The 23,811-nt window shown below is 53.5% G+C and overlaps 5 protein-coding genes across 5 annotated transcripts; 3 read left to right on the top strand and 2 right to left on the bottom strand.

The window, feature by feature from the left end:
- Positions 1-5,233: 5,233 nt before the first annotated feature.
- On the top strand, positions 5,234-8,233 carry N0V96_008818 (uncharacterized protein; the record flags this gene model as incomplete). The annotated part of the gene is made up of 2 exons (XM_053188750.2): positions 5,234-5,534; positions 5,586-8,233. The coding sequence occupies 2 exons, from the start codon at positions 5,234-5,236 to the stop codon at positions 8,231-8,233; spliced, it is 2,949 nt and encodes a 982-aa protein (XP_053053516.2).
- Positions 8,234-11,127: 2,894 nt separating this feature from the next.
- N0V96_008817 (uncharacterized protein) lies at positions 11,128-11,536 on the top strand (the record flags this gene model as incomplete). Its single annotated transcript, XM_065758454.1, has 2 exons — positions 11,128-11,481; positions 11,531-11,536. 2 exons carry the CDS (start codon positions 11,128-11,130, stop codon positions 11,534-11,536), a joined length of 360 nt encoding a protein of 119 aa, XP_065612847.1.
- Positions 11,537-13,323: 1,787 nt separating this feature from the next.
- Positions 13,324-15,009, bottom strand: N0V96_008816 (uncharacterized protein; the record flags this gene model as incomplete). The annotated part of the gene is made up of 1 exon (XM_053188748.2): positions 13,324-15,009. The coding sequence occupies one exon, from the start codon at positions 15,007-15,009 to the stop codon at positions 13,324-13,326; it is 1,686 nt and encodes a 561-aa protein (XP_053053514.2).
- Positions 15,010-15,596: 587 nt separating this feature from the next.
- Positions 15,597-18,138, bottom strand: COG3 (Golgi transport complex subunit 3; the record flags this gene model as incomplete). Its single annotated transcript, XM_053188747.2, has 5 exons — positions 15,597-16,202; positions 16,259-17,197; positions 17,254-17,593; positions 17,647-17,948; positions 18,028-18,138. 5 exons carry the CDS (start codon positions 18,136-18,138, stop codon positions 15,597-15,599), a joined length of 2,298 nt encoding a protein of 765 aa, XP_053053513.1.
- Positions 18,139-18,629: 491 nt separating this feature from the next.
- N0V96_008814 (uncharacterized protein) lies at positions 18,630-20,498 on the top strand (the record flags this gene model as incomplete). Its single annotated transcript, XM_053188746.2, has 1 exon — positions 18,630-20,498. One exon carries the CDS (start codon positions 18,630-18,632, stop codon positions 20,496-20,498), a length of 1,869 nt encoding a protein of 622 aa, XP_053053512.2.
- Positions 20,499-23,811: the final 3,313 nt, after the last annotated feature.

The following is a 23,811-nucleotide window of genomic DNA, read 5'->3' as shown; positions in this document are numbered from 1 at the left end:
ATGCCGGCCAACAAACGAACCTTTTGGTGTGTTTGTTCTCTGGTGGGGGGCCTTTTCGCCCAGATGAATGGTTCCCAGAGCACATTCCGAAGCGATTGCAAGAGGTGATTGGTTGTGACTTGTCGATGCGAATGTGCCAGGACAACCCTAAGCTCCGTTCGCGTCGGGAAGAGCCCGCAGGGCAGACCACAGCAAGGAAAAGTCGAAAGGCCCCAATTGGGCCACGACCGTTGCTTCGCCACTGGGCCAGCGGGAAGATTGTCTCCATCCTGGCCCATCTGTGAGATCAAACTTTTGATCTGTCACAAATTTGGCGGGTGCTCTTGGTGCCTGTCAAGTTTCCGAGCTGAATGTCCAGCATCTACTCAGCGAATTGGAGGTGGGGAATGGCGCAAGCAAAGCCGCACATGGTCTGGTTTGGAGAGGCCGAGGTGATGAGTAACCTCGTCGCTCGCTCAGCATGGGTGAAAGCCGGTCGCCTGCAACGGATTAGCTGCCAAGCGCCATATGCAAGCCCTCCTCTCCTCACCTTCTCGCGAATGACAAACGTCCGCGGACCAGGAGCACCGGCATAGAGCGAAGGCCACATGAGCAACAAGGGTGCAAGTCTTGCTGGCACGCGACAGCTAAAGTCTACCAGGCAGTGAGTACTCCGTATTGTCTGTATCGCCAGGGGATGTCTTCGCCTCCGATCCAATGGTCTAGCTCGTGGTGGGTTTACTGCTTTTCGAATTACACTCCCCTCCATGTCGTGCGCGTGGTGACCGGAGCGAGGGTCTAGGCGGGTAGATCCACATCGATGGTGAATCGAGGCATTGTGAAGGGTATCGAATGAGATTCTGCTAGATCTGCATAAGCCTGAGATGCGGAAAGAGGGTGTTGGGAATGGGAATTTGACAGGTTTCGCTATCGTTTTGGACCGTGAATTTGACCCAGCTATCCGTACCATTCCGTACCATTCCTCCTTTGTTTGTGGCAACTTCCAAGTGGCTGGAATGGGCGATCAAGGTGCGGTCGGGGGATGCGACGGCGAGAAAGGGGCGACGACCCTGCACGAAGGGTCCTTGTGTGCTCCCGATCCACGCTAGCGATGCGGCTCGCGAAGGTCGGGGACGCAAAGCTTATTCCACAGTCGATTGTTGGCGCAACTGATTGGCTATGTTTTTCCGGGCCGCGCCGGCGAAGCAGAGGTATTCAGAAGTTGGTGTCCCGGTGCTCAAGACGGAGCTGCCGGAGTGGATCGCTCCGTGTCTGGCCCGTCCTTGCAGTGCTTTTCCCGTTGACGATGCCCGGATGCGCCGATTGACCGCCGGCAGCAGACGACTGTCTTACAACTCTGGGAGAATGCTGATGTCTCTCCATCGGCACTTTGGGACACAACGACTGGGGGGCCGACTGACGTCATACCGTTGCAAAAACCGAGGACAGGCGAGGGGTTTCTGGAAAAGAAGAATCAGGGTTGCATGTTGCAATGCCAGTCTGCCTTGATTTCCATCATAATCGTGGGTCGTGGGAATACTGCAGGTGGGCTTCTCTGATCGTCGGACCCTGAAAAAGAGACGCAGCGGCATCCTGCGCCGTAGACAGGCGTGCCTGGCTGACATCTGCGGAGCCCCGTGTCCGAAATTGCGAATGATCTTCGAATACATCTGGAAATCTGGCCAGACCAGTCGTGAGCGGCGGTGGCGACTTGCAGCCATGGACAGCTGAACAGCGAGCTACCATAAGAGAGAGTCATGTCAGCAAGAGTGTCACAGTGCAGTGTTGAGCTGTCCTTGTCCTTGGACCACCTCAGAGGCTCAAATGAGGGCGTGATGCGTGCTGCGTGCTGCGTGAAGCAGTCAGGGGTGACGTGCCCTTGGGCAGGGTTGCCCTGCAGCATGGCTCGGGAATGACGGAAGGGAATAGCGCGAACAGCCAATGGAAAGCCATCAAGTAGTGGGTACGGACACACTTCCGAATACTTTTGATTGGCCAGAGCGATTACACCTCCGAACCTGGCCCAACGGGCAACTGGACGTGGAGGGTACCCACTATCCGTACAGTGCCTCAGTACCTAGAGTTTGAGAGGTCTTGGGGGGGGGGAGGGGGTGTTCCAAGGAAAATTGAAGAAGAGAATAGAACTTGCAGAATTGACAACTGATGATCGTGTCCGACATCTCTTTTCGGAATGAATACGGCCTGTCGATAGCGGTGAGCTGATCCTGATGAGACAGGCCAATGTATTTTCGTTTGAACATCGAGTTTGCATGGTGGTTGGCTGTTCCAAACCATGCATGGCCGTGTGGTTATAGGTAGTGTAGGTATGCGTGCGCATCTATTCCTATGCTAGACAAAACTGCGTCGCAAGGTATGTTTGATGGGTTGAAGCTGCTTCCGTTGAAGAACACTGTGAATCGGCGATGAAGAATCGCAGGGAGGGTATGCATTCGCGCCATGATGAAAAAATTGAGCCGAGATTTTGAATTTGGGTAAAGTAGCTGGAATTTTGGAGAGAGGAAAACGGTCAGATAATACGTTAGGTCGGCATGGTCGGGCTGGATCACCAGGGCGTACATTGTGTCGATGACACGGCAAAAGCAAGATCGCGGGCTCATGATAATGCGGACTCCCCTTGACATGACTGGTCGTCTTGCGGCCCGTGTGCTGCATGAGTATTGGCTGCCGCAGCTCGCTCTCGAACTCGTGGATTTTACTTGGACGAATGAGGACGAGCTTCTGCAATATTCGAATGGATCATATTGGCCCTTTGTTGCTGTGTTGTTCCCGACTTGTTCGTGTTGTCCAAGATGGACGCCGACCGCGATAAAGAACAGGCCCTCGATCGCGCTGTCCCCTTTTCCAAAGCGCGAAATGTCTTTTGGTCGAAACAACCTTGGAGCTTGTTTGAAGGGTCTTTGAATGGGTAATCAATCAATGCATCTATGCCAGTAGTCTTCAGTCGGACAATTCTGCTCGATTTGCCATTTGGGTTGATACATAGAATGTAAGTCCAAGGTTATGGATCGCACTTGTCCCTCAGGCATAGAGAGACGCGCCCAATGTGAGGTATGGCGTGACGTAAGCAAGGCCGCCTCAATCCGTATTGGCTTAAAAAAAAAAAAAAAAGAAAGAAAGTGGCATGGGAGCAGGGGGGATGAATGTCACTCGTTGCTGCCTCGGACATGAGCATGGCCTGTCACTCGCTGCTCTGTGTTCGGTCCCGGTCGTAGTGTAACCGTAGAAGCTCCATGAAATTTCTATGGGGCGTGGGTGTGCAACTGTGCACGGATGGCTGCAACCGCTGTCGGAATAACCTAGCAGGCCTAGGTACCTTGGAACCTTGGGTGGGAGAAGAAAGAGCCTTCACTGTGGGAATGCTAGTCGCATCATGTCTACTGACAACCTACGTCGCCGCAATTGCAGAAGAGACTCAAGGATATCCGTACCGAAAACACGATTAGGGTCTCGATCTGCGGTTCGAATACCAGTGAAGCGATTGTGAAGATGCAGTTGGTGCTATTGGAGCTCATTCTATCTTATTCCTATCTAAGAAGCAATGTACCCAAGGTATCCGCAGACACGCGGCAAAGAGCTGGGCTTGAATGTTGAAAGAACCTAACGCGCAACGGCCGGGACCTTACTGCGTGCCTTATTACCCCGTAGCTGTGGTATCAAACGCAAGGTAGGGAGGTACCTGCCACCGCCTTCAAACCAAGGGTCTTGACAGGGGGCCAGGCACGACCAGCGTTCTGTCTGGTAATGTACCCAGGCAACGAGGAGAGAACCAAGGCAGAGAAAATGCTTTTTCTGCTGTCCCATTTTTATCTTTTTTTCTTTTCTTCTGGCTGCCTGCATTGAGTAGCGATTGCCACCCAAATTGAAGATGCACATGATCATCCACGTGACTGGGGTGGCGCCCGATGTGTGTACAAGGTGAAGGCTGAAGGCCCTCAGACTAATGCAGAGAAAGGAATGAAGCGCCGGCGGCAGTCTGAATTCTGGAGGGGGGCACAGGCGACACCACCATCGAAAGTTGCTCAAAGGCCTAGGTGCGTCCATCGCCCTTTCCAGCCCTGCGATGGCCTGCCACTATTGTCTAGATTGTGTCTGGACTCTGCGGGCAGTGTAGGCAGAGTCGGGGGCCGGCACACACACCACAACCATACACCCACTGAGACGACACCAGTGACCAGCGCCCAGGGCAGCAGAGGATAACGGAGGGCAGCAGAGCAACTGTCCTAGGGTCCTGTCATAATATCACCCCCCATCTGCCAAAAAGACGCTGGGCAGCCACACCCTTTTTTGAACCAGCGCCCCACTTGCCTTTTCGATTGACTCTGATCCCGAGAACCCTGTCAGGTCCTGGAGATCAGACCAAGCAGCTTGCGAGCTGATGTGGGTCCATACCTTGTCCGCCCCGCACTGCCCAACCAGTGACCCAAGCGGCGCGAACGTGCCCTCACCCCATACATTTTGGCTCTTATCCTGGCGGCGGACATGTTTTTCTTCCTCAAGCCCTGGGCTCTGTGTAACCTGCCCTGCGAACAAGAGATTCTTGGCCTTGCTGCGAAACGAATCGTCTTCTTGAGTTTATTTTCTACGAGAGCATTGTCCGTCGAGGAAGAACGCTGCGGCCTTTGGTGGCAAGAAAGGTCACGAGAGCGGGCTGCTCCTCTCTTTTACCATCGACACTAACAACAGCACTTACTCCTCTCTTCAACTCTCACTCAGAGCTCCTCAGCTTTCGCGCACATCGCGTATCTACTGCGCGGCGGAAAGACAAACGGGCTGTGGAAACACACTGGTCCTCAGGATTGAAATCGGCCGCAGTCTTACACTGTGCGTGTTTCTCCTGTAAACGTGAGTGCTACCCTCTCACCGTGTCGGCTTCTGACGGAGGTTGTCGTCATACCTTTTTCCCAGTATTCGATCGATCGATCGATGCCTCGACCAATCACAGCCCGCCTGCCCACTCGACATATACACTCTCGTACCTACACAATTTCAGGGTCCTACACTTGAGCAGACGTCCAATACTAATCCACCGCCTACAAGCAGTAACTCTCTCGAAACTCAGCATCAACATCCCCCATCATCCACTTCATCGAAGTGGACACTACCGACCGACAAAACGGCCTGCACAACGACAACCAGAACGCCGACTCCATGTCGTATTCGAAATACTTCGCATAGCAACGCAAGCACCGACGCAGAATCTGCCAATTCAGCTAGGTGTCTTGACGTGCCCAAGATGACCGACGCCCAGCCTACATCTCAAGGCGGGCGCCAACCGACGTCGCCGAATGGACACCCGCTACCACGCCGAAGTTCGCCTGAGCACTCAATCACACTGCGCAACCACCGATTAGCACACGAAGCAACTGAGAAAGCCGCATTAACACAAGCCTTGGCCGCTGCCAGCCCGGGATCGTCCTCGTCGCCAAACCGAGAGTCCTCCGGCGAGAGCCACAACACCGGTCCTAGCGATCCCGAGAAATGGTTCGATCAAAACAATGAGAATCCCACGACAACGTACGCTGGCGCAATGGACGGTAAGAGCCTTTGAGCCACCGTTTCGGGAGAAGGTCTAATATCAGATTCAGTCGATCCCCCGTTCTTCCAGAAAGAGAGCGACTCCTCCAACGACGATACGAAACCCTCGGCTTACCCGACGCATCTGAGACCACCGATGGACGGATTGATGACTGGGGTCAACAAGCCGAGCGCCACTCACAGCAGTAGCGCCGACGACTATCGAAGCGTAATCGACGATTTGACGGTTGAAATCAAGAGGCTGAGGGATGAGTTGAAGCGATATAAGCAAAAAGGACCGGAGTTGATGAAAAGGGATAAGCTGTTCGAGATCAAGGTCCACGGGCTTCCCAAGCGGAAGAAGAGAGAATTGGAGAGTACTTTGCGCGAGTTCGCATCTGGTCTGGAAAGCAGCACCCCAAGCGCCGAAGCTTCGTCGTCTCGAAAGAAATCGAGGCACAACGCTCATTTGCACTCAGGTTCTGGTTATGCGTCGAAGCATGCATCGTCTTCTTCAGGCTCTCACTCGAGGCCGGTTGACAGTGCCTATGCCTCGATGTCAACTGGAGCAAACTCATCTGGCACACATCTCGCCCGGCCATCCATCAGCTCCAGAACGAAGTCATCGGAGCAAAAGGTGGAGAACTACCTCAAGGACATCCCAGAGGGACTGTACCCGCGACACATGATTTTGACGGAAAAGGACAGAAAGAAGTTGATTGTTCGTCGCCTGGAACAGATTTTCACGGGTAGAATTAGCGGACGTAATCTCGCTCGACCTCAGCCCAAGTCCGCAGCAAATATCGCCTCATACGCCCCGATCATGGTGGAGCCGACAACCGGCAACACCACCACTCACCACGGGCCCTCTAATGTACCCGCCGGTTACTTCGAGCCGTCCCGCGAGGCCCCCATACTTGCATCAGATGGGAAGAAGAATATCACCAAAGATGTCGAATCATCAAATTCCAACGGCGATCAACGGGATTCCAGTGGCAACTGGACAACCGCGGCAGATGTAAGCAGCACTTCACCGCAGGATCCTCCGCCGCCAGAGCAACGTCCCACCAGACCGCTCGACCTTGATCCGGACCGCATGCAAAATCCGACCGCCAACATGGACTATATCCGTCACTTGGGTCTCGCTCCTCCCCATTTAACGGCCTTAATGACTGATGGCGATGTGTCCCCGGATGCTGATGGGTGGGTCTATTTGAACTTGCTCTGCAGTATGGCTCAACTGCACATGCTCAACGTTGCTCCCGATTACATCAGGAGTGCAGTGTCCGAGAAGAGCACGAAATTTCAACTTTCACACGACGGTCGCAAAATCAGATGGCGCGGTGGTACCGAAGGAACCAAATTTAGCAGCGACAGCTCAGGTAATACCTCTCAGCTCAGTCGCTCCGACGAGTCCGACGAGGCACAACCAGACAGCCAGAGCAAGAAGCGCAAACAACGCTCGGGGAAGAATGGTTCTTACTCCACTTCATACGGAAAGAACTCATCCAACCAGTCGAAACCGGAGTATCCAATTCCATCGGCGGACACTTTCCACTACAAGCCAATGTTCGTGCACCAATCGTCATCTGCCGAACAGACTTCATTAGATGATGTTGGCTCATCATACGGAGCTGAAGATAGCAACAACGGAGAGTCGCGATGGGATGGATCGGGATCCTCGCGCCGCAAGAAGCGTCGTTTGGATGGTGCCATCATTTACTACAGCGGTGCTCCATTCTGTACCGATCTCTCTGGCGATCCTGGTGATGCGTCCCCTGCATCATACATGACCTCATCTGGTCAGGACCAACAATTGTCTTCCAGCGATGGGTTTCTCAGACCTGATCTTCCTCGCCGCACTGAATCAGGTTCGGCGCTTCCATACCGGCCGCTCGTTGAAGGCCGCAAGGCCCCAAGTGTGGCAGTCACAACGGAAAATGGCTCAGATGAGAGTGATGGTAGCATCGAGGCTGATTTCCCCTGGTCCAACATTCCTCAAGACGCTGTGAGCAGCAAGCTAGACGCTTGCGGTCTGGGTGGTGTCATTCCCGATGACCACTTTATTGTGGTCGCCACCACGAAGAGGCCAAAGGTGGATGTGAAGCAAGAAACGACGATCAGCTTACAGTCTGAGGAGTTTTCCAAGTTAATGAGCAGAATTACATCGCCGTTGGGTTCTTGCGGGTCCCAGGGAAGATCAGCAAAGTCCGAGTCTCGCAAGAAATCACCGATCAACATCGAATACACGTCTAGGTCCGTTCGGAAGCTTAACCCTACGCCTCTGCCGCCGCCGGGTCTTTACTTCGCTTTCGACAGCGACAGCTCCGACAACTCCGATGATGACGATGACGAGTCCAATGTGGACGATGATTCAAAGGTAGGGGGCGTTGTACAAGCTCACGCCCCTACTTTTGACAGACAATATCCTGACGATGTACAGATGTCGAGCGGCGACGAGGGTGATATCGAGCCAGAAAATGGAGATGAGATAGCAGGCGTTGTGGAAGACGAGGAGAGTGGAGCCGATTTCAAGGTCCCAATCCCCCCTCGCGATCTCCGTCGTACCAGCAGCAGCAGTGCTGTTGCGGCCGCGGGAACTGCCCGAGGTCGCAGCAACAGTGCTGAACTCCCAGTTGCCGCCGGCAGTTCAGCCGCCACTGCAGGTGGAGCGGAAAGTGGCTACAGCAGTGGCCGCGAGGAGAGCGGTTCAAGTTGAAGGAAAATGTGTTTGAGTGGGTTGAGCAGGATGGGCTTTCTTTGAGAAGCTCACAAGGCGAATTACTGTGAGAGTTGCATTGCATGGCGCTTGGTTCGTTGGGATAGATTGGCACAAGATATCCCTCATCATTGGAAACCGTTATTTCATCCTACGTCAGTGGAGGTTTTTTGAAAAACAGCGAGAATAACCAGTAGCGAGCAACTTCGAGGCGTTTTCTCTTCAGCGATTTAGTTAGGATACCAACTCAAAAGATACCCGAATCTACTTGAACCTCGCGCCTCGCTTCATTGATTATTCGGGTGACCGGCTCGAGTTCGAACCAAGTTCGTGTCCGGTCCGTGAGTGATTCAGTCAAGGGCTAATTAAATCACCCCACAGGATGTAGTCCTTCGAAGTGAGGCTACGCTAATCAATACATTCCCCTAGGGTCCTTTCTACTTGTACATCTGTCAACTTCCCACTCAGTGTCCGGTACCTTTCGCCCATTGGCGATCGGCCTTGCCCCGGATGATACCGGTTGAACCCCCAATGCAGTTCGAGGTTCCAGACCTCCCCGCCCGGTAAGATGGGCACAGGACTCCTCCCTAGGACTTGGGGAATGAGGACTCTTTGGGGCTCGGCTCGGTGTGTTTCCCCCAGTGTGCGAAAAGTGCATTTATATAAGGTGGGATAATGGATGGGTCTGCTGAGCGTCGATCCTGTTCAATGGGATGGGCCTGGGTTTCGTCATGCGGTGTAACCCCCCCGACACAGCCTACATACAGCCTTTTTCACATCTGCGCAGTAATGGTATGATGGAGCGCGAACCGCGGACCTAGAGGGAGGGAGAGAGGGAGGGACCTAAAGGTGACAGGCAGCGAGAGTTTGAAGACTCTTCGGGTGTATGCTTCTTAGGGGGGGCTGTGTGGTTTGGAAGGAATACAGATTACAGCACAATGCCTCCGCTGATGACTCTTCCCTTTCCCGGATCCCCCCCCCAGAACAGCGCGTCCTGCTACACCTGGGATGCTATATTTTCTAACTCGCCCTCCTCATACCTAAGTATTTTGAAAAAGAGTTATCTCGATAGCGATTACCAAACCCTTCCCTACCTTGTCTGTCTTGTCTTACGAAACGGGCAACGGACAAGACCAAGTTTGTTTATCATGACACACGTCGCACAGAACGTCACCAGTCGGTACCTGAAGAAGGCTAGCCTCCAACAGCTCCTCGAGAAGATTTTCCCGGGGCATACTGATTTTGAGATTGAAGTATGCCTTGCCCCTTTGCCGCGTGATACACCCCGATTGGAGATTTGAAATTGACAGAGGCTGTTTTTTTCTTTCTACAGATGAGAGATGATGTTTGGCATTTCAAGGCGCCGAAGGAAGTTGATGCCGTATGTCTCTTTTTTTTCTTTCTTTTTTTTCCCGCTCAAAAGCCCCAGTTGTGTGCATGGGCTTCGATTGCTGATGTGGAATACAGGATACAATAGAGTAAAAGAAAAACTTTGCAGAATCAAAACTCGATTTTCGAAGAAGCCACGCTGACGAGAGTTGATAGTGCGGTGCGAGATGAATGACTTTTTTCCGTTGGGGGAGGCGGGAGGGAAGGGAAGGGGAGGGGGAGGGGGTTGTCTAGAGGATGGGCAGTGCAAGTATGGTGACATAACAACAGGCGTCAGCATTGGCTGGAACTCAGGAGGAACGGGTAGGCAGGCAGGCGGCTGATCGCACCTTGGGGTAAGATAGATGACTCTCATAGCCTTACATTGGAATCAGATCAAAGTACATAATAAGCCACAGAAAGCTACAGACTGCCAAGAGTCTTTCCTTACATACTTACCTCAGCCTTATCCGTTACATCGATGTCGTCTTGAACCTCAATGGCGCCGACGCAACAGCAGTGCTTCGTCGAAGATGTCATCGAGCCCATCAGAATCTGCAGCGTAACGCGCTTACCAGCGAAGGATGGTGATGATGATGATGATGATGATGATGAGAATGAGAATGAAGGGGCTACCAAAATCAAGCACCAGCAGCATGCCATTACCACCTTTGACGACTTGAGCAGAAATCTACAAGACATACAAAGCCAGAGCGGAAACCATGTCCATCATTTCATGTACGTTCATTATAAATCTTCATGGTCATTGTCGTGGGCGCCCGTTCAACCTAGGTAGCCTTATTGACTTGAGCAAAGCTCAATCTGCCAGCGCAACTCATGGAGGCCTCTACAAATCACAGCTTCCATGTTCGAGCTCATCATGGAAAAGCTCAGCTTGAATAACTCGTTACGGGATATCGTCTCGTGCTTCTATATCCGGAATATGAATGTTGAAGAGGTGTTTTGTATGCCGTATACCGAGCGACGAAAGGGATCCGTGGTCGGTACGTAACATGCTCTATTTCCAAGGACTTCGACTGAGATCCAATCCTCTCTTTGCTAGGAAACATGGAAAGGGGGAAGGGGGGCTGATGATGTAGCAGAAGCGTCGTACACGATTCGATATCCCGAGTATAAACCCGACGAGGATACGTGGGTGATTCGTCAGACGGGTGTATATCACCGCTGCGACGCGGCGTCTCGTCAAAGTCTCTTCATCATGGTCAACCCGACGCCGAATTCACAAGCTAGTAGCCGAGCCATCGAGAGGCTTTCCACCAGCAGGAACTTCGGGGTAGGCTCCGAGACCAAGACGGACGATCCCGTCTGGCTGCATCAACTCGTCTTCGAGACATACCTACCCGCGTGGAGGTTCTACATTGCCTCGATGGAGCGGCAGTTTTTACCGTTGGTAAGAGATTCCAATTCCATGCACGCCCTCCAAATCAAGTCCCACTGGTCTAATATTTTGATGCTGCAAATAGTCATATAAAACACTGATAAACTTCATCGACGAACCTACAACAATGAAACCAAGCCACCTCACAAAACTAGCCAGCCTCGCGAACCGGTTCCAGACAATCTCATCAATCTTGGAATCATCCGAGGAGACGCTGACGGAGCTATCTGCCCTATGCACCCGCCGTTTGCTGCTGCCAAAGGGGTCGGTGAAGAACGCAGACAGCGACGACGTACTGCAAGAATCAGCATCAGAGTTTGAAAACTTTCGCCGCCAGTGCAGAGCCTTCTCGCGGACGGCGACGGACCTGCACCACCGAGCGCAAACGACGTCGCAGCTGCTGGCCAACACGCTCTCCTTTCGCGAGCAGCTCGACTCCAGGAAGCAGAATGAGAATATGCTGCGGTTGAATAAGTCGGTGGTGTTTATTACTACGCTGACGCTGCTTTACTTGCCGCCTTCGTTTATAGCTGTGAGTGTTTGCTTGCCTACGTGACCACCCCCCCTCCTTCTCTCCGTCGCCCGGACGATTATCGTAGCTCGCTAAACCTTGTTACGACAGACCTTCTTTGGAATGAACTTTTTCAATATGGACACTGTGACTGGCAAGATTGTCGGCAGTCCGATGATTTGGATATATGCGCTTTGCTCTGTCCTCCTCACGACGGCGACCTTTGCGACGTATTACACGATGCGTGAAGGGAGCTACCTCAACGCCAAGGTATTGGAGATGAGAGACCTGAACTGGCGGAAGATTTGGTACCGCAAACAGCACAACGACAAGGACATCGAATTGAATAGCCTGGAAGTTTGATCAGGTGGACGGACCGGGACCTGTGGATGTGGCGTGTCTACCAGGGAGACTAATCTTAAAGACGGCGTGCCGGCTGGGCCCCAAAAGGGCAGTGACGAGGATATGCCTGTTTCCGTCGTCACCGACTATGGTGCCGGTGAAATCGTCGTTCTCAGATAAACTGGGTAGTTGAGCCAGTTCACGAACAGTCACCGGATTCCTCGTCTGGGGTATTGTAATTTCAAGCAGGCGTATCCAACCCCCATCTGATCTGATGCCCAGAGCAAAGATCTTGTCGTCATTCTGGTCGACCATGACTCGGAGGAGGCGGTACTGTTCGATGGTTTTGGGGTATCGAGATCGCCTCGTTTGTGTGTGAGATGAGTTTGCGAGTAGATCAACGGTGAAAAGGCGGATTTCTCGGGACACAATTATGCAAGCTGCTTGTTGGTGTAGGCCAGAAAACGTCGTGAATAAACTTGAGCCATTGCTCTCGTGGCCCTTTGAGAGTGAATTTAGGTTAGTGGCATGGCTCTCCTGACGATTGAGATGCCAAAGAAAGCGGGGAACTCACTCGCGGTTCGATGAATACTTCTTCTATATCTCGAGTTGTTAGAGAATATGAAACGACTGGCATGTGGTAAATGTCGTCTGTTCTGAGGTATGGACGAATCGCCGCGTAGCATCGGTTCTGGCTGGTGAGTGATAAAGACATGACGTCTTCGGCAGGCCAGTCGAGTGCGATGAAGCGGCCCAACAAGTTTCTACCGCTCTGTTCTATCCCATGTTCCTCTGAGATGGATCCCATCCTGCTCTCTCGGTCAGCCAACTGGTCACGAATTCTGGCAAGACAGACGCAAGTAGATAAGCATAGAGGTCTCACCCTATCAGATCCTCGATTCTCACATGGAAGATTGACCCCGAGAGGCTCTCGTCTTCCTGGTTCTCCACTACGAAGACCAAATTCTGTTGGTCGGTGGACATCGCCATGATGTATACTTCCGGAACTGTTGGAAGCCGAATGTGCCAACAGTTCTGTGCGCTGGAGTCGATTGCAGCCCCTTGTCCTAGGTCGAATATGTAACACTGCCAAATCGAAGGTCAGCAGCATGAGTAGTAGCTCTGGAATTAAACTTACGTTGAAGATGTTGCCCGTGGTTGTGGCAATCAGATATCTGTTAGTCACGCAAACAGCTTTCCAGAAACGGCTCGTCGATCCCAAGGACTCCAAGGAGTGCTCCCCAAATGTCTTTAGGAAATCTCCATCTGCATTCGAGACAGAGCTTGGGGTGAAGAGTGAAATCTTGCTGTCGCTCCAGTACGCAATAACGTTTCCATCTGGCGATACCTTGCAGCCCTTGAATACGTCAGAGTTGTCTCGCGGTATGCGCCATCGTTGCACTGGCTGCTCCATAGAAGACTTGGGCCTGGGAAGGGTTAGTGCTCCGTTTCGGGTGACTTCTATGATGCTCACAGCTTGACGTACTGTCTCAAAGATTCTGAAGAAGATTCGAGCCGATCAATCTCCTCATACGCGTCTAGTGTGCGTTGGAGCACATTCTCGACCTCTTTTGCGCTGCATCTCTTATTCTGATTAATCTTCAATACTTTGGACTCGAGAAAATTGAGCATGGCCCGGACGGCATGGTGTTCTTTCACGCTCCTCGCGGCAGCTTTGTGAATGAGTTGCTTGTGAGCCTTCTTGACGGCCGAGTGCAGGCAAGTCCTTCCGAAGGATCTGACGTGGAAGAAGACGTCGTAGCTTGCGTCGATGCCTCTACGGTGTTTTAGTCGGTTCGTCTCGTAGTTGTCAATGGCACTCTTGCCGCCCTCGAGATAAACGAAGAGGACGCTCAGAATGCAGCCCAGTGACCACACGTCGCTCCTCGTATTCATGACTTTACCCTCGCGGAACGACTCTGGGGGTAGATATGTCCCCTGACCGCGACGATTCTGGGTTCCCGACATCGTCCTCTGCTGCATATCGCGTCGCTTGGTGAACCATTTGGCGATATCCTTTTCCTCCTCGCGCCTGGCATGGTGCCGAATCTTGACCTTGGACATGCCAAAGTCACTCAGCTTCCAGATATAGCGAGGGCCAGTCCCATCGCCATTGCCGCTTTCTCGGAAAATGAGGACATTGCTTGGCTTCAGATCCATGTGGTAGCAGACGATCCTGTCGAGGTCAGTCGTCTGCATTTCTTCGTGAAGAAATTTGAGACCGTTGGCGAGGCCAATAGCGGATCGGATGAAGCCTGCCCTGTTGATCGCCGTCTTCGGAGCGTTCGAACCGTCTTTCTTCATGTATGCTCCCAGATCGCAGACCGCGAGCGGCATGAAGAGACTGTACGGCGCTGGGCTGGCGCCCGTTGGATATTCTATATTCAACGTCCCCAGATTCTCCATAATGTTCTCGCAAGTCTTTGACAAGTTGAGAATCGTCTTCATGATCTCGCCTTCCTCCCTGCTCTCAATATCGGAATCCGAGGACGACCTGACAATGTAGTCTTTCCGTGCCACCCATCGTTCCCTGTCATCATGTTTGCGGCGGTCTTCGAAATGCCCCTTGGCAATCTTCACTTTGTACACTCTTCCAAACGAGCCCGAGCCCAGAAGCTCCTCTTCCACGTATGGTAAACGCTGGGTATCCCCGTCTTGTATCGTAGTCTCCTCTCGCTGCCGAAGCACCACAGTACAGAACAGGGCCTGCGATCCATAGAACTTGTCCGCTGTCGCTTCGTCCCCGTCAAAGAACTCTGTCAAGCTTTGACGGTCGGCTGGTAGCGAACATACGCGGCTAGAGATCTCACAGTCCTCGGGCGGCGGCCACTCGGGAACAGCAGCTAGCTTCTCTGTGAAGTTCTTGGCTGCCTCGATACGACAGCCGGCGAATACAAGAATTGCGAGAAACTTGTGCAACTCCCTACTCTGTACATTTTCAACAAATTGGTTCTCTGTGATTGAGAATCGGCGTTCCTTGGGTGCCTCTCCGCCGATCAGGCTGCGAAAAAAGAGTCGGAGATAGTGCGGGCTCAAGACACTTTTCGGTGTCTCACGGGTGGCGAAACGTAGACTCTCGCTGTTTTTCCGCTTCAGATGCCCCAGAAACAGATTGTGAACCTCGTGGCACAAGTCAAGGTACTCATGAGATGACATGGTTCGTACCGCAAGTATCTTTTGTCATTGAAGCGGTGTTTGCATGTTCGCGAATCCCCCCTCCCGGAAAAGTTAATGTATGAGGAATCTGGTGAGTAGAATCGGTCAGGGAACGAGGAAAGTTAAGAGTGATCCTCGAGTGAACTGCCGTGTTGGATCGAGGAGGGTGACATTTCAAGTGGCGCGGCAAGAACACACATCATCTGCAGCCAGTTCATCAGGCGGCACGCAGAATAAGGCAACTGCTGACTGCGGCCATGTTGGCGCTGACCGCGTGCCGCACCCCAGCATCGCTGCCAAAGCGGTGTTTGCTTATGGCTCAAACACTCGATGTTCCGCTGTTCCGGACGCGAGGTGCGGCATTGAAAGCTAGCTGTGATTCATTGAGGTTGAACATTTGGAACCCAGACAAATGATAGCCTGCCATCTGAACTTCAATGCTCTCTGCGAATATACCGATGAGATGAAATATTGTCATGTAAGGGAATCCTGAGAGCAAGCGGCATGCAAACGTGGCATTTCGCTGATTTTCTCATTCCACTCTCAACCGCACGTACCTCTACTAAGTACGGTCATCAATGAACCTCTCAGTACCGTCTAATTCCCTTCTTTTCCTCTTGCGCCTTCTCCTGTGCCTGCGCATTAATCTCAATCGCCTCCTTCAGCTTCGCAATCACCTCAGGCTGGTTGCTAAAAGCCCTCAACAGCACCTCGTCCAACTCCTTCTCCACCTTGCCAATGGGCTTGACGCCGGGCTTCCTAGCCCTCGCATCGTTCGTCAGTCCGCCCCAGCGCTGCGTAAAGGCGACAATGGACTGCCTCAGCAGCTCATCCAGCTGCTCGCTCATGTCCTCGACCGTCAGCGTCTTGGCCGTAACGGTCGCTGCTCCCGCCCCCGCTCCTCCCGTTCCCCGGGACCATAGGGAGCCGCCAATGATGTTGCTGACGAAGCCTACCCAGTTCTGGGGGCTGAGGTTGTCCCAGATGTGACCGAAATGCTGCATGGCGGCCGTGTCGCCTCGAATGTCTCCGATTTCGAGAGAGACGAGCTCGTTTTTGATAATGAGGAGGTTCTTTACCATGAACAGATCAGCGTCCGTGCCGGCCTTGATTGATTTGATCCGCGCCTCAGCGCGTTGCAGGATCTGGATGGTTTCCCGGACGATCTTGAAAATCACTTGACTGTTCCTTTGCTGTGGGATGGTTAATCTCACTCCACATAGCCGATTTCCGGGAGCTGTCAACTTACACTTCGTTCCTTGGGCATAGCCTGGTCATACTTGGCCAAAAGCTTGAGCGCTTGCTTAACTGGGGGAAAGGCATTTGAAGAAGAAACGCCGCCGACCACTGGGCCAATAGTGAGAGCCTCATCTTTGACTGTGGCCTTGGCAATCGTCTTTGTAATTTCTGCCTCGAATGCGTTGTCTGTGAAGACCCAGAGATGTTCGGTCAAGAGCCTGGCGCTGAGTTCGCGGCACTGACGCGCAAAAGGGGATTCTTCCTCATCGTAGTCGAGGACCAGATACTCGTTGGTCAGCCAGCCGACCACACTACAGATCGTGTCGAGATCCGCAGTCTGCAACGCGGCATTGAGATTGGCGGCCAACTGGACGAGATTCGCCGGGTTGACGAGCGACCTCTGGTTAGACTTGAGGACTCCGTATGCCGACTCCGGATCAGAGCTCCATTGTAAATCCAGACCGAAGATTTTGGCGAATAGGTTGGCTTCGTTGAACGCCCGTTCGAAGCTCTGCTTGATATAATTCCTTGAAGCTGTCTCGACGGAAAGATCTTTGATCTCTTTTTTGAACTCGTCCTGGTCGTGCTGCACCATAGGCTTCAAGTCGCGGTCTCGGACGGCCAAGTAAGAGCTGAAGAGGTTACTCGTGGTATTCGAGTAGATGTCTTTGGCAATACCAGTGACTGGGAGTCCATATTCATCGTATACGCTGTTAATCACTTTGTGGATATTAGGGATTAGAGAGTAAGAATCAAGAATCATCTCCTCAAAACGCCCATACGCCAAAGCATGGCGGGTGGCCTCGGACTTGGTACCAGCAATCTGGCTCGCGATCTCGGAGGAGATGCTCTCCAGTCTATTGGTGAAGCCGACCTCAAGAAGATGGAGTGCCTTGGTTAACAAAGCCTCGTACCGTGCAAGGTAGGACTCGGCGTCACGATATGTTGTCTAGTACCTTTTGTCAACATCATATCATCGATGTCCATAATCGCAGAAATACTTACGTGTTTCGACATGAAGCCTATACAAGAATCTAGATTCCCCAAGATCTCGCCGAAAGAATCATCATCAACCAGCCGTCCAGCGCCAGGAGCATTGAGTCTCCTGGAGACATTATCAAGGTATGCGTAAAAGTGAAGATCGGTGCCGACCTCGTCTGCAAGTTTCTCGAGCCTGTGCTGTTCCGACAAAAGGTCCTCGCATTGCGACTGGAACGAACTCGTCTGGGCCTCAACTGACTGGAACGATTCAGACAGTGTCGTCAACAGCTTAAGCGCTTGATTCGTGTCATCGATGAGCATGTCGAGGTGCCGTTCGGTGAGCGTCAGCTGGTCCTTGTACAACCTGCTCTAGTGGTTAGCAAGGGCGAGTCTGGTGCGCGACTGACCCCTACTCACAGGTATTCCTGCTGACTAGCCTCAAGCAATTCCCCCTCGTACTGGCGATGAACCGGGCGAGGCCGGGTCTTGGATTCGGCAACGTCCGTCGCAATATCTAGCGCATCCCAAGTCTTTTCCTTCTTCCGCCTGCGCCTGTTGTGCTGCTCATCCTTGGCTAATTGGGCTCGAACGACGTGGTAGAAATCGGAATAGGACTTTGCGCGGCGCAAGACCTCAGCTTCCGGGGGGGTGTTGCGGTCTTCAATCTCTTCAAAAATTTCGTCGAGGGCTTCTGGTGCATTGGAAGCTTGGGGTATACCCTTTTGGTAACATCAACTGTCAGCATGTCGTCGCGGTGGTGGTGGTCATGGTGGCGGTGGTGGGGTTTTGGGAGCTGACATTGGACTGCTGCAACAGCGACTCTTTGCGACGGTGGCCTGGGCCCTGGGCAGCCGTCGTAGCTTTCTTAGCCACCTCTGGCACAAAGCTGTACCAAGAATCGTCGTACATCGTGAGCTCGCCTCAAGTCGTGAAGGGGCTTTCCGGGACTGGGGTTGAGAGTGACGGGAAGCTCTGGCGTGAAGGGGGGGCCCCGATATGGCGCCGGGTCGGTGTTCCCACCACCGCTCCAAACGGGACAGCTCAGCTCCCTTGGGCGTAAACTGGGCGGAAAATCATTGGCCCCAACTGCGAACGGCTGGAGCTCAGAGGTACAAAGTGGGGCCCGCATGTTCACCCGCAGCGGGGCGCACGGTCCCTGCACCGGCAAGGGTCCGGGAAAGTCTGCTGCGCAGTTTAAGCTAAGTCCTGAGCGAATCGAAGTTTTAGTTTTCGTTGATGACCTCACGACCTGTAAGCGACTACACCTCACCTCACTTCACTTCCTCAACCCAAGGGCCCTTCCTTCTCATTTCATTGGAATTCTTTACTTAATGCTTTCATCATCCCAAAAATAACTATACTCACACCATTCTGTCCAATCAACTCTCGTAAGCCCGAAAATGAAGGCTTACAGGGCAGCTGCACGCAACGCAGGCACTTCTCTTACAGCCCAGAGATGCGCTGCCGTGGCTCGTCGCTATGCCAGCTCCGGACCTCGCCGGGCTGGTGACAGGTCGGGCATGGGCAAGGGCAAGGCATTGCTTCTGACTGCAGGAACTGCTGGTGCTCTGTACTACGCCGACGACTACTTCAACGGACCCCTGAAGCAATACTTTGGCTCCGAGGTTGAGAAGGAATCACCTGACGCGCGGAAGCCAAAGTACCAAAAGGCCGAGATCAAGTTTGAGGAAGCGAGGAAGGCGGCCCAGTCAAAGGAGGAGAACCGTGACCTCATCAGCTCGCAGCATCTCCAGGTCAAGCAGAGCTGGGAGAACCCGGGCGTATATGCCTGGGGAAGCAACGTGGGCAAAGTGATTGACCCGCAGTCCAAGGAGACTCTCGTCAAGCTGCCGAGACGGATCAAGTATTTTGATGGCCAGCTGCTGAGGGATATCAAACTGTGTCAAGACTTTGGCGCTGCTGTCACGGAGAAGGGTGATCTCGTGCAATGGGGCCTGGGCTTCTCGAATACTGACCCTTCGCCCGTCGAGACGCTCAAGGGCAAAGACATTTCCAAGATTTCCATTTCCAACGACCGCATCATCGCACTCACCTCCAGCGGATCGGTTTACTCAGTTCCGGCATCAAAGACTGGCCTCACAGCGGGAAAACCGCTACAGCAGCCTCAGCAATCATCATCATCATCGTCATCCTGGATCCCCTTTTGGAGCTCGCCAGAGTCCCAGTCCGTCAAGGCCAGAGACCTGACCCCCAAGAACCTCGCCTGGGGTGAGAAAGTCACAGACATCAGCAGCGGCCTCCAGCACAGCCTTCTCCTCACCTCAAAGGGCCGCGTCTTCTCCGCGGCCTCTAGCACAGCAGAGTACCCATCCAAGGGCCAGATGGGCATCCCCGGTCTGAGCTGGACGTCCCGCCCGGCCGGACCCTTCGACCAACCCCAGGAGATCACCGGCCTCTCGGGCTTCGCCATCGCCAAGATCGCCGCCGGCGACTTCCACTCCGCCGCTCTCGACAAGGACGGCAAGCTCTTCACCTTTGGTGACAACACGTACGGCCAGCTCGGCCTGCCGGCGGACCAGGGCTACCAAAGAGTCGACGTCCCCTCCCTCCTCCCCACCGCCAAACTCTACGCCAACACGGGCCTCGTTCCCAAAATTACGTCAATCTCCGCCGGCGGCAACAACACCTTCTTCACCGTGGACGCCACGGAAGCCGTCAGCGAGAACCCGTTTGCACCAGCAGCATCAGTCACCGGCGACATCGCCCCCGCCCGCCGCATGCCGCGCGTCACGGCCGACTTCTGGGCCTGCGGCCAAGGCGTCTACGGGTCCCTAGGCACCGGCAAGTGGACGCACGTAACTCCCGGCCCAGCCAAGGTGAAGGCCCTCTCCTCGCTCTTCGAGTTCGACGAAAAGGCCAACCGCATGGCGCCCATCCGCCTCGCCAACGTCTCTGTCGGCGCGACGCACGTCTCGGCGACCATGGATAACGTCACGCGGACGGGCGCCACGACGCGGTCCTCGGACAACGACACCAACTGGGGCGCCGACGTGCTCTTCTGGGGCGGCAACGAGCACTACCAGCTCGGCACGGGCAAGCGCAGCAACCTCAACGCGCCGGCTTACATTGGCGCCCTGGACGGCGGGATAGGGGACGCCGTCAACGGTTGCGGGGGTGAGGTGCACCGGTTCCAGCTCACGCCGCGGCAGACGGTCCGGCTGGGTAAGGACGGCAAGGGCAGGAAGGTTAGTCTGGAGCAGAGGGTGGAGTGTGGGCGGTTCGTGACGGCCGCGTATTCTGCTGTTTGAAGAGGCTCTTTGGGGTAGGGAGAACGACGAAATGGACTTGAAATGGGCGGCTTTTATGGCATGTTTCATGACTTTGGGCCGGGCGTCGTCGTCGTCTCTTAACTCGGCTGCCAAAGCACGAAAGAGAGAGAGAGGCGCGACGAATTGTACTATTAGGTATAGGGGGAGCTTTCACAGCTTGTAAGGATATTAAACCTTGTAATTACAACTATAGGACGGGGGGAAGCATGGAGAAAGCTCTGAGGCTTTCTCGGAGACCATGTTCGATTCACCCACGGAGTACCTCGTCGATATATCGGAGAGATTCTATCCCCCGTATCGAAACGCGCCAGCAATCTTGGCAAGGAATTCAACTCATACTTTATCGCAATCTTCTGACAAGCTGACCTACGTGTGCCTCGATCCATGCGTTGTGAACCCGGGGTTTTGCCGGTTGTCAAGTGTTTCTCTTGCTTCTTTTTGTCTAGCGCGGGATGGTGAATCATCTGAAGTCTGGCCTGTGTCTTGGCAGGTGGTTTTGAACCATAAAGGAAAAAAAAAAAGGGGTGACCGCTTCTCAGGTTTCCGTTTTATCGAGAGACGTCTATCTACCTGTCCGATTCGCGAGAGTGGAAAAGAAACCCAACCCCCCAAAAAAAACCACCGGTCGGGGTTGCTGGTCAGACGCTGCAGATTAAGGCAGGTATTTCAGTCTGTGTTATCCGAGAATCCGTATCCATGTCATATTCACACACACTCTCATACATACATACATACGTACGTAGTGGTCGTAGTAATTGTGGCCGTCGACCCTATGTACTTTGACGCGCGTTACCTGTCAAACATGGGGGAGTGGTCTATCGGATACACTCCGGCGGCGTAAGAGAAACTCTGCCGGAAAGCTGAGATGACGGCTGTCCCAAGCAGGCGTGTCGTAGGTAGTGGTGTACTACACTTACCTCAATAGCCGGGGCTTGGCAACGCCGGCTTGGGAAGTGACGGGTTTTCTCCCATCAGTCACGGAGGAAGTTCTACCCCGAACGGACATTTTCCAGAAGGTCTTGGTTCGATTCAGGTTATGACTCGATTGAGGATTTACTTGGCCTTGATCCCGTTAACCTTAGGTACTCAGCTGAACAAGAGCGACGCTCAATACGTCGAAAAAGATGGATTACCAACAACGTTTACCTAGTTAGGAAATGCTCACAGCTAAACTTAGTACCTTGCCTCGTACGGGCCAATAACCCGGATGCAACGCAACGGCATGACTCTCTCTCTCTCTCTCTCACTCTTCCTCCAACAGCTGAACACGAAGTGTCGGCAAACCCCCGAACCAACACAATCCCGCACACGCACAGCGGGAGAGACGGGAGCGGGGAGGGGTGCACGTTAGTCGTCAGCTGAGGCGGGCGGCGGGCCATTACGATCTATCATCCCGTAGCGCCTTCCAGAACAACGCTAGAGAGAAATGCGACGTGCCTGACTCTGACATGCCCAACGGCCAAGAAGGGTTGGGGGGGGCTACGCTACGCTACTAAGTTGCTGCAGCTGGCCTGCAGTAGCAAGCGTGGCAAGTAACGGTTTTTTGGTGCTACTCAGCAATCCGTATTGACTCTCTTCAACGAACTTGCGTTAGCCGGTGGAGAGTTGGGCAACGCATGGAGAGGTAGGTACTGCGCAGGGAGGTGTATCCGTACAGATACGTGTGCGCATCAGGCATCTACCTTATCTGTAAGGTACGGGCCACTGATTCGATAGCGCGTCCAGGTGATCGGCAGAAGTCTCAAACTCTAGAAACCAGATATCGTCGGGCGCAGGCCGGGCGAATGGGACGATCCGAGAATGGGTCCCGATATTTCCAATAAGCGCGCCTCTTACAACTAGGTTCTACAAGACAGGTAAGGTTTTGCCTAGTCGTCTAGGTATTCAGCGACAGCGGCCTTCAGTCGTCATGGGAGGAAACGTAGACTCGCTGGCTCGGAAGCTTAATTCTCTTTTGTATTGAAAAAGACTCAGACAGCTGGACGTTCACCGCAGTCCCTGGGCAATACGGCAGCGGTGATAGAAGACGTCGTGAGTAACGTGGCTAAACGGAATTGCCGACGTTGTAACCGTTCAAAACTTGCGTGGCCCCCCTTTCCGTTTCGAAGCGCGGTTCGAACCTGCCAGGAACCTTGACTCAAAGACAAGAACCTGCTGGGTTCCTGGCCTTGCTTTCCATTGCCTGGGAAGGTGGTACGGTGGAACGGTGGCAGCAGCCTCAACAGCGGGCAGGGCAGGCACGCCGCAACGCAGGCAGCGTGTGCAGCGGTGCTTCCAGTTCCTCGGGACGCGGCGGCAGGGCGGGAGGCTAAGGCAAAAGAAAACAGTGGATCATCGATGCTCCTAGGTCTCTCTTTCCATTCACGCAGGCGGAAGGGACAGGGGCAAGGGACCCCGCCCCGCCTTCCAGAATGAATACTTTAGTATAAGCCTATAAGGTAACTACTTCCATTGTAAGGTAAGGTACCTTAGCCTGTAAGGTAGGTACGTATCCGCAAAATCCATTGGCCTCCCGAGGATTCGGCGGACCAAGAAGCCGTGCACTGGCTGCACTGCCCGAGATTGCAGAACATGGGCAAACGTTCCAATGTTCGATCCAGATGTCGTCCATCCCCTGCTCTGCTGCCACCCCCTGTTACAATGGCGACTTTGCATCGCCGGTTCGACCTTTGATCCATGGAACGTTGATTCGGCTTCGATTCGTCTCGCCCAATCGATGCCCTCCCCCCCCGTCGTGCCTTCACTCGGCGCGGAAACAGAGCGTTGCAACGAGTGAGTGGGCTTTACCTCCCTTCTTTTCTTTTTTCCTTTACGCAGGAGGACTCGAGGGAATTTCCTAACATCTGGACAGTCTTGCCGCGACCTCCTATTCTTTCTGCTAAGGACGGTGCGTTTGTGAGTCTGTAAGGACGGCGTATGTACGCCTCATCTTGACACCTCTCCCCATGGTCTCTCACAGGTCCTCTGCCACTTTGCTTAGCTGCTAGCCTTAGCCGTCTGCCGCTTCCAGGTTGCTTATTTGCGGTTCCGCCGTGGGGTGGGACACTTGGACTAGGTTCGCTCCCAGTTCCCGGGGAACCGACAAGGGAGAAATAAAGAAAGAGAGGGAGAGAGAGAGAGAGAGAGACCGCATCTTCGTTTTGGTACCCGTAATCCGAACGGATACCCGCCTTTTTTATTATTACAATCAAAATTTCTACCTTCTTCTCATCGTGGCAATTTCCTCTTCCGAGCCCTCCTCGGGTAACGGGTTCTCATGTTTCCATCTACCTTAGTACTCTGTATCTCTCTT

Source organism: Colletotrichum fioriniae (genome assembly GCF_027942845.1).
Source record: "Colletotrichum fioriniae strain IMI 355084 chromosome Unknown scaffold_11, whole genome shotgun sequence".
NCBI classification, from domain to species: Eukaryota; Fungi; Ascomycota; class Sordariomycetes; order Glomerellales; family Glomerellaceae; genus Colletotrichum; species Colletotrichum fioriniae.
Note: the sequence above shows the minus strand (reverse complement) of the source record. Positions and strands in the feature narration are given on the sequence as shown.